Source organism: Coccomyxa subellipsoidea (assembly GCF_000258705.1).
Source record: "Coccomyxa subellipsoidea C-169, whole genome shotgun sequence".
NCBI classification, from domain to species: Eukaryota; Viridiplantae; Chlorophyta; class Trebouxiophyceae; family Coccomyxaceae; genus Coccomyxa; species Coccomyxa subellipsoidea.
This window is the reverse complement of record NW_005178042.1, coordinates 3,196,349-3,209,802: the sequence shown is the minus strand read 5'-3', so window position 1 is coordinate 3,209,802 and position 13,454 is coordinate 3,196,349. Positions and strand designations below refer to the sequence as shown.

The following is a 13,454-nucleotide window of genomic DNA, read 5'->3' as shown; positions in this document are numbered from 1 at the left end:
CCAGAGCATTCAGGAAGGGCTTGGAGCTTGCACTGCAGTGCAAGGGTCTCCGACATGTTATTGCAATCAGCTCGCCTGGTGAGCAGGCCCTTTTGCTGCTAGTACGTGTCCGTCCATTTGTGAGGCATTATGGAAAGCAGCTGACAGGGAGAAGCACTTCAGCAGATGTGTGAGAGTACAGGCTGCAACTGCAATCAGCCTGCCATGCCGGGTTATGAGGAGCCTGGGCAAGCAAAGGCATCGATGGAGGTGAGCATCCCTAGAAATCGCTATCTGCCAGTATTTGACAGGATGGCGATGCAAGAAAACCCAATAATTGACTTTCTTGCGCGCAGTTCCTTGTGCGCGTATTCGCCAAGAAGCTAGCAAAAGACAACATCAATGTGAATTGCATCATTCCTGGCTTCATCAGGACGGGAGCGTGGCAGAGTGTTTTCAAGGTTGTTCCCCCCTCTCATCCATGCCTCCACAACCAAGTAAATTTTTGTGACGGCATACATTTTTGGAACATCGGCACTGATTTGAAGATTGGCAGAAATCATGTTGCAACATTTGCTGACAAAAATGCAGGGGAATGATCAGATGAAACAGGCTATTGAGGCTAGAGTCAAGAGTGACACTCCTGCACAGCGATGGGCAGAACCCAGTGAGATCGGCGAGGTGACACATCAAATTCAATACAATATGCGGCTTACGGTGTTATACAACATGCAGATCCATTGGCTTGCCTGATCAAGACTTGCGTTAGGTGACGAGAGAAGCGATGTATCTTCATAGGATTGGATCTGAAGAAGTTTGAACGTTGCCGTGCAGGTTGCTGCGTTTCTCTGCTCGGACAAGGCTTCTTTCTTGACGGGCGTAGCCATTCCAGTGGATGGTGGTCTTCACCTTGGCAAACTGCAGTAATTTAATGCACTGCACTAAGTACAGCGTGTGAAAATCTGTCACTCGTGCCGAACTTTGGAACAGCCATGGCCAAAACATTCACAGCTTCTGCCATCCATCATGGCCAAGCAGCATCAAGCTTTTGGCCATTGTATGGATCAGCCAAGGATGGGTGTGAAGGCACAGACTGGATGTCTAGAACATCTTTGAAATACGCTCTGTACAGTTTGATTGGCCAGAGTCAGTGACTCCCATGAATTCGAATTCAAAAGTTTTCCATGCAACCTTTAAAGATCTTGAAAGATTATCACACTGCCATGCATGTGTATCAAAAACCGTCGAAGATACTTGCAGGCAAGATATTAATAGGACGTTTGATCTCTTTCCCTTCCACTTGTGGAGAGCTGACAGCTGGAGCATGCTTAGGATTCGAGCCAAACTTGGACCTGCTGACTGGACCAGACTCACCCCCTCAGCTTCCTTGTGTAGATTTTAGCAACCAAGGCAAGATCGGCAGCCCTGAAATGCGATCGGATTGCCCGGATTATGGTACTCTGTTTGTCAGCACCATCTCCGTGCTAGAGTACCTTCGAGAGTCTTGTCACCCTCATCCACTCAGCCTTTTGCAGTGGATATGCGAGGATACTGCTTCAATCTAGATCCAGAGGAGGTTTTGTGCCGCCGCCAAATGTATCGGTGAAAAATTTGCTGCTGTATCAGCGTGAATGAGCCCCAGTCGTTCATCAACCGCAAGCGTCATGTTGGGATGGGTCCCCAGCCAGCTAGTTTGAACGAAAAGATAGAGGCAGCTTGGCCATGCAAAGATCAGTCCAGAGCGCTTCTGGGTCGTACCGAAACCTGCAGGCTTTATTAAACGATGATTCTGGCGGAGGTGCTGATCTGACTGGTGGAGGGCCATTGTCCTTTAGCGCAACTTATGGCAGGACATCCAGGGCCTCAATTGATAGCAGCGATCTGAAAAAGCAGGCAAAGTATGTCTCTGAAGAGTTGCCCCTCTTTATTAGCTTGACTTCTGTGTACATGAAAGTGAACTGGGTGTCCATGCTCACCGTGCAGAGAGTAGAATGAGCAATCCTTGTCTTGATGCACTTTTAAAAGCACGAGTATGCTCTCATAACCAGCTGCCTGCTTAATTGTCGTTTCCTGAAGCGTCAAGACATGAGAAAGTCTTGCACTTTGCAGGTGTATACTGGTATCAAATCATCTGCCCATCCGGGCCACAAAGCAGGAAGAGACAGGCACATGGGAATTCGAGTGGGATGAGGATGCGCTCATCTACCAGGCGCAGGTGGGCTTGTCTTTTCGCATCAGTCATGCTGTTGTGCGCAGGCTTGCTGCCGGTGCAACATGCCCCCTGCATATCCAAGATAAGATCATTGTGTCCCGTGTGAAGTGCGTCCTCTCTCATGCATGCAGGATGGGCTGGAGGATGTCGAGATCATGTATGTGGGCTGTCTGCCCGTGGAGTTGGATCCAGATGAGCAGGATGTGAGTGCACTTTGCTTTGAGTTGGGACTGTCTACATCTACTTCCTTCCACTCATGCATGCACAGACTTCTTTGTGCTGCTATAATGGCATGTGGGATCTGGCGGGCGGTACCCAAATATGAAGTGTAGTAATGTGCTTGCTGAGAAATTTGTGCTCTTACCTCAGGAGGCGGCTCTGGAATTGTACACCCAGTTCAACTGCTGCGTGGTTTTCCTCGGAGCAGAGCTGAAAGAGAAGTATTACAAAGGCAAGTGGCCTGCCTAGAAGCTTTTATGCTCTCAAACCTCTTCTTTGGAATGCCAGTTTTGCCATCATGGACTACTATTACCCCCACTGAATGGCAGCTTACATAGGAATGCTGCCTGCAGGGTTCTGCAAGCAGCAACTCTGGCCTCTCTTCCACTATTTGCTCCCTCTGTCGCCCAACAGTTCAGGCCGTTTCAATCCTGAGCTCTGGCAGGCCTACGTGAAGGCCAATAAGGTGTGTGCTCTACTCTGAGAAATGAGGTTTATTCAAAATGTGCAGCCATCTTGATGACTGGGCACACATGTGACAACAACGCGAGCTGGTCAAGCTCTTGCCTAGCGCATCAAAAGCCGAGCCAAGACTGTTTTCAAGCATCCCTGCCTTGCATGTCATGTAAGATTGCAGTACTTAGCAATCGCCTGAGGCCTCAAGTCCAGAGGAATATGAATCAATGGTCAGGGAATTGAACTATGCATGAATGCTGCGCTGCAGGCATTTGCAGACAAATTGGTGGAGGTGGTGAGCATGGATGATGACTATGTGTGGCTGCATGACTACCACCTCCTAGTTCTGCCCTCGCTGCTGCGCAAACGCTTCAACCGCATCCGCCTGGGCCTCTTCCTTCATTCCCCCTTCCCCTCCTCTGAAATCTTCCGCACCTTCCCCCGACGCGAGGAGATCCTGCGCTCCCTACTCAATGCAGACCTGCTCGGTGCGTCCTCTGTCTTGCTATCTGTTCCTGTATTCTGCTCTGTGTTTTACTTATACTCATCGGCAAAAGGAGTCTTGCTAAGCCGCCTGCATGACGAACAATGAAAGCTGCATTGGGCTATGACATGCTACATGCATGCCATTGTGTTCTGCCAAGGGCCAAAAGAAGGCCATTAGGCATGTCGGTGCGAATGCAGCGCATGCGTAAGGTTTCAGGAACACTCCTCAGCTTATCATGGCTCCTGAACATGTTATGACTCTGTCGTTCAATGGCCTGGTGATCAGGAGACTAATAAAGTCTCCTCTTGCAGGCTTCCACACGTTTGACTACGCACGGCACTTCATGTCGTGCTGCTCGCGCATGCTGGGCCTGGAGCACGTGGCCTCGCGCGGATCCATCAGCATCGAGTACTACGGCCGCAACGTGGGCATCAAGATCATGCCCACGGGGGTCAAGCCCGAGCGCTTCCTCAACGGCTTCGGCTGGCAGGACACCATCTGGCGCCGCGGCGAGCTCCTCTCGCAGGTCCGCTCGTCATGCCATGCCTTGCAGTCTTTATGTAACAATTACTCCTCTTTGCATCAGCATCGTGGTGAGGTGCAGCATTTGCTGTAAGACACATTGCAGTTGAGGATGATCGTCCAGGGCGTGAGCCTGCCATAGGTGTGTGCTTCACCCCACGATTGCACATTTCCTTATTGTTTCCGGCTGCGGCAGATGTGCATATCTCACATGCATGGCTGACGCTGCACTGGTGCGGCTGTGCAGTTCAAGGGGCAGATGGTGTTGATCGGCGTGGACGACATGGACCTGTTCAAGGGCATTGAGCTGAAGCTGCTGGCAGTGGAGCGCGTGCTGGACTACCACCCTGAGTGGCGCGGCCGCCTCGTCCTCGTCCAAGTCACCAATGCCCCCAGGTGCCTCTTCAGCCCTACAATTTTCTCTCCTCATCTCAATGAGGCTGCATGCATGGGTCTCATGCACATTGCTCCAGCCATGCCAAGGGTCGTGACTCCTTTACACATCAACAAGGCAACCATGCACAGGCACTTGTTTCCAGTGTAGCCTGTAGTTCGGACAGAACCCCATGCTACTTTCTGCACTGTCATGTGCGCACATCATCCTGACATCGGCGCTATAATTTGCGCGCATGATGCTGACAGAGGCGCTATCTCGTGCGCGCATCCTGCTGACACGGGCGCTGTCATGTGCGCGCAGGTCGCCGGGCAAGGACGTGCAGGAGCTGCACGACTTTGCGGTCTCTCTGGTGGAGCGAATCAACGGCAAGTACGGGACCAAGGACTACCAGCCCGTAGTGTGGCTGGAGCGCAGCGTGCCCCTCTATGAGAAGATTGCGCTCTACAGCGTCGCTGACGTGGCCGTGGTGGCCGCCACGCGTGACGGCATGAACCTGGTCCCCTACGAGTACATCGTCAGCCGCCAGGGCCAGCCGGTGAGTCTTGATGCATCCTCTAATGAGTAGCATTGTTGCTGCAGGAAAATGAACAGTCTGCAACTGCAAGACCATGCTCACATCTTCTGGTTATTTGGAAGGGGCTTGTAAGCTCATCCGTTGTCAATTGGCTCTTTTGGGGACGACAGAGAGACATGTCACCTGTCATGTGTCGTATGCCACATGACAGATCAGACAGTTCCATCTGACAGAACTGTGTGGTCTGTGGCTGGCATATGTCTTTTGATGGGTCGCTCATTCATTTTCAGATGATGTCATCTTTCATCTTTCAAATGTCATTTCAAAGTTCGCACATTTGAAACATGTCTCCGGCGAAGAGAGTAGTGTCATTAAGGATTGAGAGGTGCGTGTGGCGGCAGGACGTGGACGCGGCGGAGAAGAACTCGATGCTGGTGGTGTCTGAGTTCGTGGGCTGCTCCCCGTCGGTGAGCGGGGCAATTCGCGTGAACCCCTGGTCCATCGACAGCCTGGCGGACGGCATCTATACCGCCATCCAAATGCCGCCCGCCGACCGCCACCTGCGCCACGACAAGCACTGGCGCTACGTCTCCCAGCACACCGTCCGCTTCTGGGCCCAGGCACGCCCTCTCCCCTCCATATCGAGTCCGCCCAACCTGGAGCAGCACCTGAGAATTGGGGCAATCATTGGGATGGCCTGCCTAAATCCAAACGAGCTCCGAAAGTGGGTTTTGAGGAGCCAGAAACAACACCGAATTTACAGGTAGATGTATTCGAGAAACTTGGAATTCTTCAGGCAAGTGCTATGTGCAGACCACTCCAGTTAGCCATGAAGCCAGTTCTTGGTCTTTTGCGCCGAGTCTGGTGGCATCGGTCCTGGATTTTGCTCGTATCAATGGGCTTGGAAACACAGAGTCCCATTGAGCAGAGCGCAGTCGAGCAATGCCTCCAGATTTGGCGTAAGGGAAAAGGGAGGAGTGAATTCCGGACTCGCTGCTGGCGCACAAATGCCGGTCTCTGGTGGGATCACATTTCGGACTGCTGTCTGTGTCCCCGCAGCGAGGCCAGGCACTTGCTGCTCCCAATATCGGCTTGTCCTACAAGTACCAATCGCAGAGGTTGATACTAAAGGGTGTACTGCTACTTGGACATTAGTCTGAGCTCTTCAAGAGGTGCTGGGACATCTGAGGTGTAAGGGGTTGCGCATGCGCAATCGTTGCTGCAGACCTGCAGTGTGTATGCGAATTGCAACCAGATGGCGCAGGCGTGTACACTGTAGATTTTTAGATCCAGTGGCATTTTTCAAGATGAGACTTAGCGGCGTGCTTGATCATGCGTGTGCAGTCGTTTGCCTCGGACCTGCGGCACCTGACGCGTGACCACGCGCGCATGAAGTGCTACGCACTGGGCCTGGGCCTGGACACCTTCCGCATGGTCGCCCTCACTGAAAACTTCCGCAAGCTCGAAGTCCTCGTACTCCTCAACGCCTTCCGCCGGTGCGCCGCTGCTTCTTAGCATTTTCGCCACGTCCCCCTCTGGACCAAATTCCATTGTACAGTGTATCTTCAATCAGCGAGAAGCACCATGCATAGAGTCTGTGTGCACGCCTCCAGCGCTTGCATGACTCCTCAACACCCAGTGCGTCGTTGAGCCGCCACGTTTCTGGCGCTCTGACTTACTCTGCATTTCATCCTTAATTGCCTTTTTGTGACCTATGTGTCAGCTCAAAAGAATAATGCGCAGCATGCATGCAGTCCCTTAGCATGGATCCAGCCACTGGATGCTGCCTTGTCAATTGAAAGACCTTTTTGGTGGAGCAGGGGCAGCTGAAAAGGCACTAGTGTCATCATTTGAGAGTGTGTGTGTGGGTTGGTACTCTCACGAATTAGCAGGGCCGACAGCAAGTAGTGACAGTGTGCATTTTTGCTTTATTGTTGCTGACGAGACAAAATTGTTTATGGTGACAGGGCGCAGAAGCGGCTGCTGCTGCTGGACTACGACGGGACGCTGGTGCCGCAGAGCAACATCAACAGCCGCCCCACGGAGGAGGTGCTGCAGACGCTGCAGGCGCTCTGCGCGGACGAGCACAACTCCGTCTACATCATCTCCGGCCGCCGCAAGAGCGAGCTCGGCGCATGGTTTGCCTCCGTGGTGCGCGCTCCCCTCACTCCCCTGCTCCAGGCAACATGCACACCTGCAGAGGGCATGTCATGCATCTTGAGCTGGCACTCTGCCCGCTTATGGTCGCGGAAATGTCATGATGCTGCGCTAGATATCCTCAGAATCCCACTCTCCGTCTGCTGTCTGTTGGCATAGCTGCTGTCTGAGGAATTTCGGCCCAGCTGAGCGACATAACAAATGTCCAAAGGCGGGCCCAAGGAGCCCAGTGCCTACTTCACCTGCAACGTACCGATGCGATGCCGTTACATGGACACTCAAGAGGCCTGCAGCCATGCTGAGCCTCTGTTCTACAGACCAGCTCATACGAAGCACTTTGGTCAAGATGACCTGGTTCCCAGAGTGAATGGGCCTGTGTGAGCGCAGGAGGGGCTGGGCATAGCGGCGGAGCACGGGTTCTTCTTCCGGGCGGCGGGTGCGGGTGCGGAGTGGCACGCGCGCAGTAGCACGGAGGAGATGAGCTGGCAGGGGATCGTGGAGCCCATCCTGCAGCAGTACACCGAGTCCACCGACGGCTCCTTCGTGGAGAAGAAGGAGTCCGCCCTCGTCTGGCACTACAACGCTGCCGACCCAGACTTCGGCTCCCTCCAGGTGACCCAGGACTCGCACTGTGCTGCTCATCGCCGCACGGATTCTCAGTAGTCGCACATCATTGCACCAGAAGCTTAGATGGCAGCATACTCTTTGAACATGTTGAATTGGGTGTTTGTGAATAGGTTTGTCAGCTATTTAATCAACTTTGCTATGTTGCTGAGCAGCAGATACCTTACACTCCTGCGCATACCTGAGGCCACCAGAATGGGACAGTGGAGCCTTCCAATCATTGTGTTTATCTCTGCACTTTCCTCAGTGCCCACCGTACTGGCGCACGATTCAACTTTTGGGCTGCTGCGCGGTTATAGCGGCACTGATCGGAATAAGGAGCTACGAGGGTGGCGTGTGAAGCTGTAAGATCTAGCGGACAGTGGCGGACAAATCCAAAGAGACATCCTCCCGCCGCTGACCAGAAATCGACACACCCACTTGACATGACAGAGCTGCTGTATTTCTGCAGGCGAAGGAGCTGCTGGACCACCTGGAGGGCGTGCTGAGCAACGAGCCGGTGGAGGTGGTTGCCGGCAGCGCCATTGTGGAAGTCAAGCCGTCCGGGGTGTCCAAGGGCGGCGCCGTCGAGCGCATCCTGCTGGAGGCGGCCGCGGCCAACACGGCGCACGACGTGGTGCTGTGCATCGGCGACGACCGCTCCGACGAAGACATGTACATCGCCATCGAGCACGTCGCAGTCATGCCCCACATGCCCGCCGAGGTCTGCGCCTGATGCCCCTGCTTTTGCTGTGTCAACCCCCCTGCTGCCCCTGTCTATTGTCAACACGCGCTGAGTATGCTGTCCCCAGCTTTGCAAATCTTCAGCATGCGTAGGAGCAAGAGACCTTTGCTGGCATTTGCTTGAGATGTTGGGAATGGATTCACATGAAAGGACGCGCCTGTTGGCATCAGCAGCATCCTGTGTCCCGTCAATCTGTTTTTGCACTGACTCCAAAGATATGGAGCGAATCAGCTCTTCTAACTCCGTTCTGATACGTCCAAGCATTGGTCAGGGCTAGAAGAATGGCTACTGAGCTCATGCAGTGTCACGACAATTGATGAAATACCGTATCGTACCACAACATCTCCTTTTGCATGAACGTACTTTTGAATTCAATTACTGAAGCACTCATAATTCCTTACGCACCCTGCAGGTGTTCGCGTGCACAGTGGGCCAGAAGCCCAGCAAGGCGCCATTCTACGTCAACGACCCGGCAGAGGTGCTCTTCATTCTGGGCCGCCTCACAGCACCGCCGCCGTCGCCGGTGCCCACCGCGTAGGCTCAGCCTGCTGAACTTGAGCGCACATAGCAGCATGCTAGGAAGGGCGGAGTTGCAGTTTCCACGACTGTATCTGTCGAGGTGTTGACATGTCAGCAGGGCTGAAGAGCTGTGTAGGGTGGTCCACCTATCCCTGATGGAGTGCAAGAGAGAGCACATCAGATTGTGCAGCATTGCACTTCTGATCATGCAACGCTACGGTCACCGGCCAACAGATAATCGTCAGCGGTAGGGGGCAACCTGAAAGGGCTGCTCTTGGTAGTCGACGGATCAGTTGCCAAGGCAGATGGTTTGGCATCTTGTTCGTATGCAGCTGATTTGTGTGTGGCATCTGTGTGCTAGTGCCATGTTCAAAGGAGGGATCTCGATGTGTTGTCCTTGGATCTGCCAATCTCCTCAGCGCAACACAAGAGGAACTGTTCACCTGTTGGGGAAAATGGGACTGCTGGTTTGGACCTTAGACATTTTCGAGTGCCACTTTGTCATGCTCGGATTGCATGCGTGCTTATTGAGAGATTGTTATCGGTTTCCCACATGCAGGAATGAGTGCAAAATTTGCGGCAGAGGTCACTGAAAATATGTGAGAGTCTTCAAGGTCAAGTCTGGGTTTGTGTGAAAACCATGAAATTTTTTGCATTCCCACAGAACACCGTACTATGAACTTCATAACAAAATTGGCATGTCGTTTCAAGCAGTGCCCTCAGTCACAGTCCAATTCAAATTATCCACTCTTCTCTAGAGGGTGCGGTGCATACAAGCTAATGCAACTCTACCAAACTATAGGTTTACACTATGCAGTTTTCAGGTGCGAAACAGTGTGTTTGCTGTCATACAAACAGTGACTGCGTCACGGAAAGGTCAAAGTCAAATAAACCCACACTCTATCAAATCAGTAACATTTCTACTCCATGTCATACTCTCTGTTTAACTGTCAGATGTAGGACCCAACTACAAGAGCACGTTGCTCCAAGATTCCCATTCTCGTCCTGCAACGATGCATTTGCTGCCATTCCAGGCTGCACGAATTTTTCCCCCAACTGCCGGAAGTGCCCCCTTGCATCTTTTTCGGTTAAAAACTCTTTTGCAGCAAAGCTCCGCGCTGGCAGAGCTGCCTCCAGCACTGACGCGGCGCGCAACCCTGTTATCGTACACTGACCAGCCGCCAGAGGACGACATCGCCTCAAAGGCTTCCTTTACCGAGCTCACATGCACCTCCTGCAGAGAGATCGCAAGGGCCCTTCTCAGCCCCTGATATTGCTCTGAATTACTCTAATTCGCGCCGAGGCACACGCTGGATGACGGTGTTCAAGATTGTCTTTAGAGCAGGTCCGCCCGGTCAGGAACATTTGTAAGCGGAAGCACACACAATGCAACGGTTGCTGCTGTTCTCTGCAAAATTTACGCATGCCAGATGCAGTTGGAGCAAATGCAAATGACATATTTGATTCTTAGGGTAATACTTGCATGCTCTGTGCCAGAAGATGCAGGATGTGGGGTCGGAGGATATGTCTGCAGACAGGCCGATCATCCATACATTGAAATGATCACCCTTTACTGGAGGCTGGCCTTGCAGTGCCCACCTGGAGGCTGCCAGTGTCAGAGGTGCTCCTGCGCGGCGTACACTGCGAGAGGCTGCTGGGCGATTTGTCATCGGGCGCCTGCAACGCGGCCAGCTGCTGCTTCAGCTCCGCCACCTCCACCGCCAGTGCATGCGCGCGCCGACTCTCCGCCGCCTTCATCTCCTGCCGGGCCAATATCATTCCTACCGTAAGCACTTGCTGGCGCAGTGTTTAGTATGGAAAATTGATGCGTCCTGGGCAGCCATGAGCATGTAGAAGTGTAGGATCTCATAGTCCCACGCTTCTGGGAATACTTTGAAGCCAGTCATGTTTCTGCAGACGGTTCATGACCCCCAGATTTACTCATTTTGTCCTTTACAGGTTCCCAGAACAGCTTCTTGCTCTTGTCTTGAGGGTTGAGTCCTTAACAAATTGCAGCAGTGCCAGAGATAGATGACACGACCAAAAGCACACTTGCTTCTTTTCAAACATGTGATATGTCGAATGGAAAAATTGTCCTGCATGCTACATGTCAGATCCGCAGCAGCACTGCCACATTGTGTATCCTTGATGGGCAGCGAGAGATACGTATGCAGACCTGAGCGTGCAGCTGGCGCCGCAGGGATTCCTGCTCATCGAGAAGACGCGCACGCGCCTCTCCCACGTACCCCGTCCCGGCAGCACAGTCCGGCGTGGCCGCCACCTCTTCCAACACCTCCTCATCCACGTGGCCTGCCGCCGCCACACGCTCAGATTTCAAATTACAAATCTGACAGCTGACAGATGCCACCATCATTGTGACAGAGGTCATTCAGCCTCTTTCAGGGGGCGCGTGTGAGTCTGCTAGCTTTATAGGTTGGTGCTCTTGCATCAAATGATGCCAGTTGCATGCATCGGAATGCTCAATGGAGGACTACAAAAATACACATGCCAAACAGGATCATGTGTGGGGAGGGGAGTCGTAAAGGGGCAGCGTGAGGGGCTAAGAACGCACCGGCAATGCGACCGCGGAAGGCGGCCACCTCGGCCGTGAGCCATTTGGCGCGCTGCCGGTATCGCCGGGCCTCTGCAACGCTGTCATCCAGCCGCAGCTGCAGCTCGTCCGCCCTTCGGTGCGCTGCGCGGACACAACGAAAAATCCAAATCATTCCCACAAGACATAGTGGCCGCATGCCATGCGGTGATGTACCGACCTCTTTCATGGCGTGCTCAGATCGTTGCAGCAGCGTCCAAGAGTCTCTCGGCCGGTTTAGCTTTGATTTCCTGCCCTTGGAAATACACATGTGGCTGTTGGGGATAAAGCACCCGCAGACACTCTCTGCGCTTGCATGCACGTATGAAATTGGGGGCCCATGCGAGTTTGGGTGCTATATATGAAGAACTTGAGGCATAGAATTGAGCCTGGTATTTTTGGTAGGAGCAGGGTGCGCACCTTCGCTGAGCTCTGCCTGCAGAGAATCACCGTCTTCCCCTCCGTCTGATCCTCGCCTCAAGTTCCACGCCTGCTCGGCTTCCTGCAAGACACCCCAATGTACCTTCAGATCTACTATCAATTACTCCCACTCTCCATGACTCCCACTCTCCATGGTAAAAAGTCTGAAGGCAGTGTTTATGGCACACTGTGAAGCGCGCAGCACCAATGTATGAGAAGAAGAGGGGCATCACCTGGATGGCCTGAGAGGTAGTGCTGGTGGGTGGACTCCCCTGGTTGGGCATGTCATCCTGCATTGCCTCCTGAGCAGCCTCCGCTGCCTGAATGTACACACACAACAAAGTCAGCTGCCTTTCTCGTACCCGCCATGCCTAGACAGTCCAAATCCATGCAGTATATACGCTGTCTTTGACCTCTTCTGCATCCCAGAACCTCACAGAAGACGGACAGATGATAAGAGACTGAGATATCATAATAGGGGCAGAGCAAGCTGCGCACCTTTCTGGCTTCCTGCTCCGTGCGCAGGTCCCTGTGGAGCTCCTCACAGCGCTCCTCGGCGCGAGTGGCGGCAGCGGCTGCAGCCTGCATGGTCTCCTGCGCAGCCGCCAGCTCCTGCTGGTGCTGTGCCAGCTGCATGCGCATGTGCTGCACAGCCGCAGAAGCCTGCCCGGCTGCCTGAGCCGTGTCCTGGCCATTCGCAGCAAACACCTTATTGATTGTTGATCAATGATTGTGTGAACTGCAGCTTGTCTGCAGGACGTACCTTGCCTTTCGGCAGGACAAGTGTATAATAAAAATTGTGATAATAATATTACTAATAACATAATAGTGATAATGATTGTGTACATGTACATGTGCAGAGCCCTTCTGGGTTGGCTCCTGAAGACACTGACGTGTGGTCAAACTTTGCCAAGAGAAAAATCAAAACAGACTTCCAAGGCAGGGCTCATGTAGGATGCATGACACAGAGAGGGACCATCAGTCTGGGATCTGTCAGACAAATTAGGGCAGCATTGAGAACGCAGGATTGAGAATGCAGCGCAATGTACCTGCTGGCTGGCCTCGTACTGCGCCTTCAGGTCCTTGGTGGTGCTGTAGAGCTGCTCCAGCATGCGCGCCTTCTCCGCCAGCCTGGCACCAACACACATACTCCGCTCGGGTTGCAGAGGTATGGACCTCGGCAGCAGTCAAGCTTAATAGGACAGCGAGCGATCATCTTCAAGCACTCGAGGTATATTGCATCCGAGTACCTGGTCTCCAGCTTGCGGACGTGGTCCCGGTCCATAGCCTGCTTGGCCACCAGCGCCTTGACCTAAAAGCAACACAGATGCGCCATCTCACCCCAAACCTTATTTGAAAGACTTCAGGCACACGCCCTCAGTCATGAGCCCCATGCACTTTGATCCTTATTGGGTGTGGCAGCGCCACGCTGCCAGCAGTGCTCAAATAGCAGAATAGAGTAAAAAGGCATTCCACAGCAGCAGCAGCAGCAGTTCTTCGAAGCATGAGCGAGGTATGCGGCACCGCACCCGCTGCTGCGCGCGGGCGCAGTCCTCCTGCGCGCGCTGAGCCTGCTGCGCTGCGCTGTGATGCGCTTCGCGTTCGCGGCGTAGCGCGTCCAGCAGCTGGTCGAC

The 13,454-nt window shown here is 53.4% G+C and overlaps 2 protein-coding genes across 2 annotated transcripts; one reads left to right on the top strand and one right to left on the bottom strand.

Moving 5' to 3' along the window:
* Nucleotides 1-2,316: 2,316 nt before the first annotated feature.
* On the top strand, nt 2,317-8,829 carry COCSUDRAFT_34928 (hypothetical protein; the record flags this gene model as incomplete). Its single annotated transcript, XM_005652161.1, has 13 exons — nt 2,317-2,394; nt 2,561-2,642; nt 2,764-2,876; nt 3,135-3,354; nt 3,665-3,879; nt 4,123-4,271; nt 4,573-4,807; nt 5,188-5,406; nt 6,131-6,282; nt 6,754-6,937; nt 7,331-7,555; nt 8,019-8,270; nt 8,704-8,829. The coding sequence occupies 13 exons, from the start codon at nt 2,317-2,319 to the stop codon at nt 8,827-8,829; spliced, it is 2,250 nt and encodes a 749-aa protein (XP_005652218.1).
* A 652-nt stretch (nt 8,830-9,481) lies between these two features.
* COCSUDRAFT_52236 (hypothetical protein) lies at nt 9,482-11,005 on the bottom strand. The gene is made up of 3 exons (XM_005652160.1): nt 10,987-11,005; nt 10,410-10,571; nt 9,482-10,044 (listed from the first exon to the last, which is right to left on the bottom strand). The coding sequence occupies exons 2-3, from the start codon at nt 10,566-10,568 to the stop codon at nt 9,778-9,780; spliced, it is 426 nt and encodes a 141-aa protein (XP_005652217.1). The 5' UTR covers nt 10,569-10,571; nt 10,987-11,005; the 3' UTR covers nt 9,482-9,777.
* Nucleotides 11,006-13,454: the final 2,449 nt, after the last annotated feature.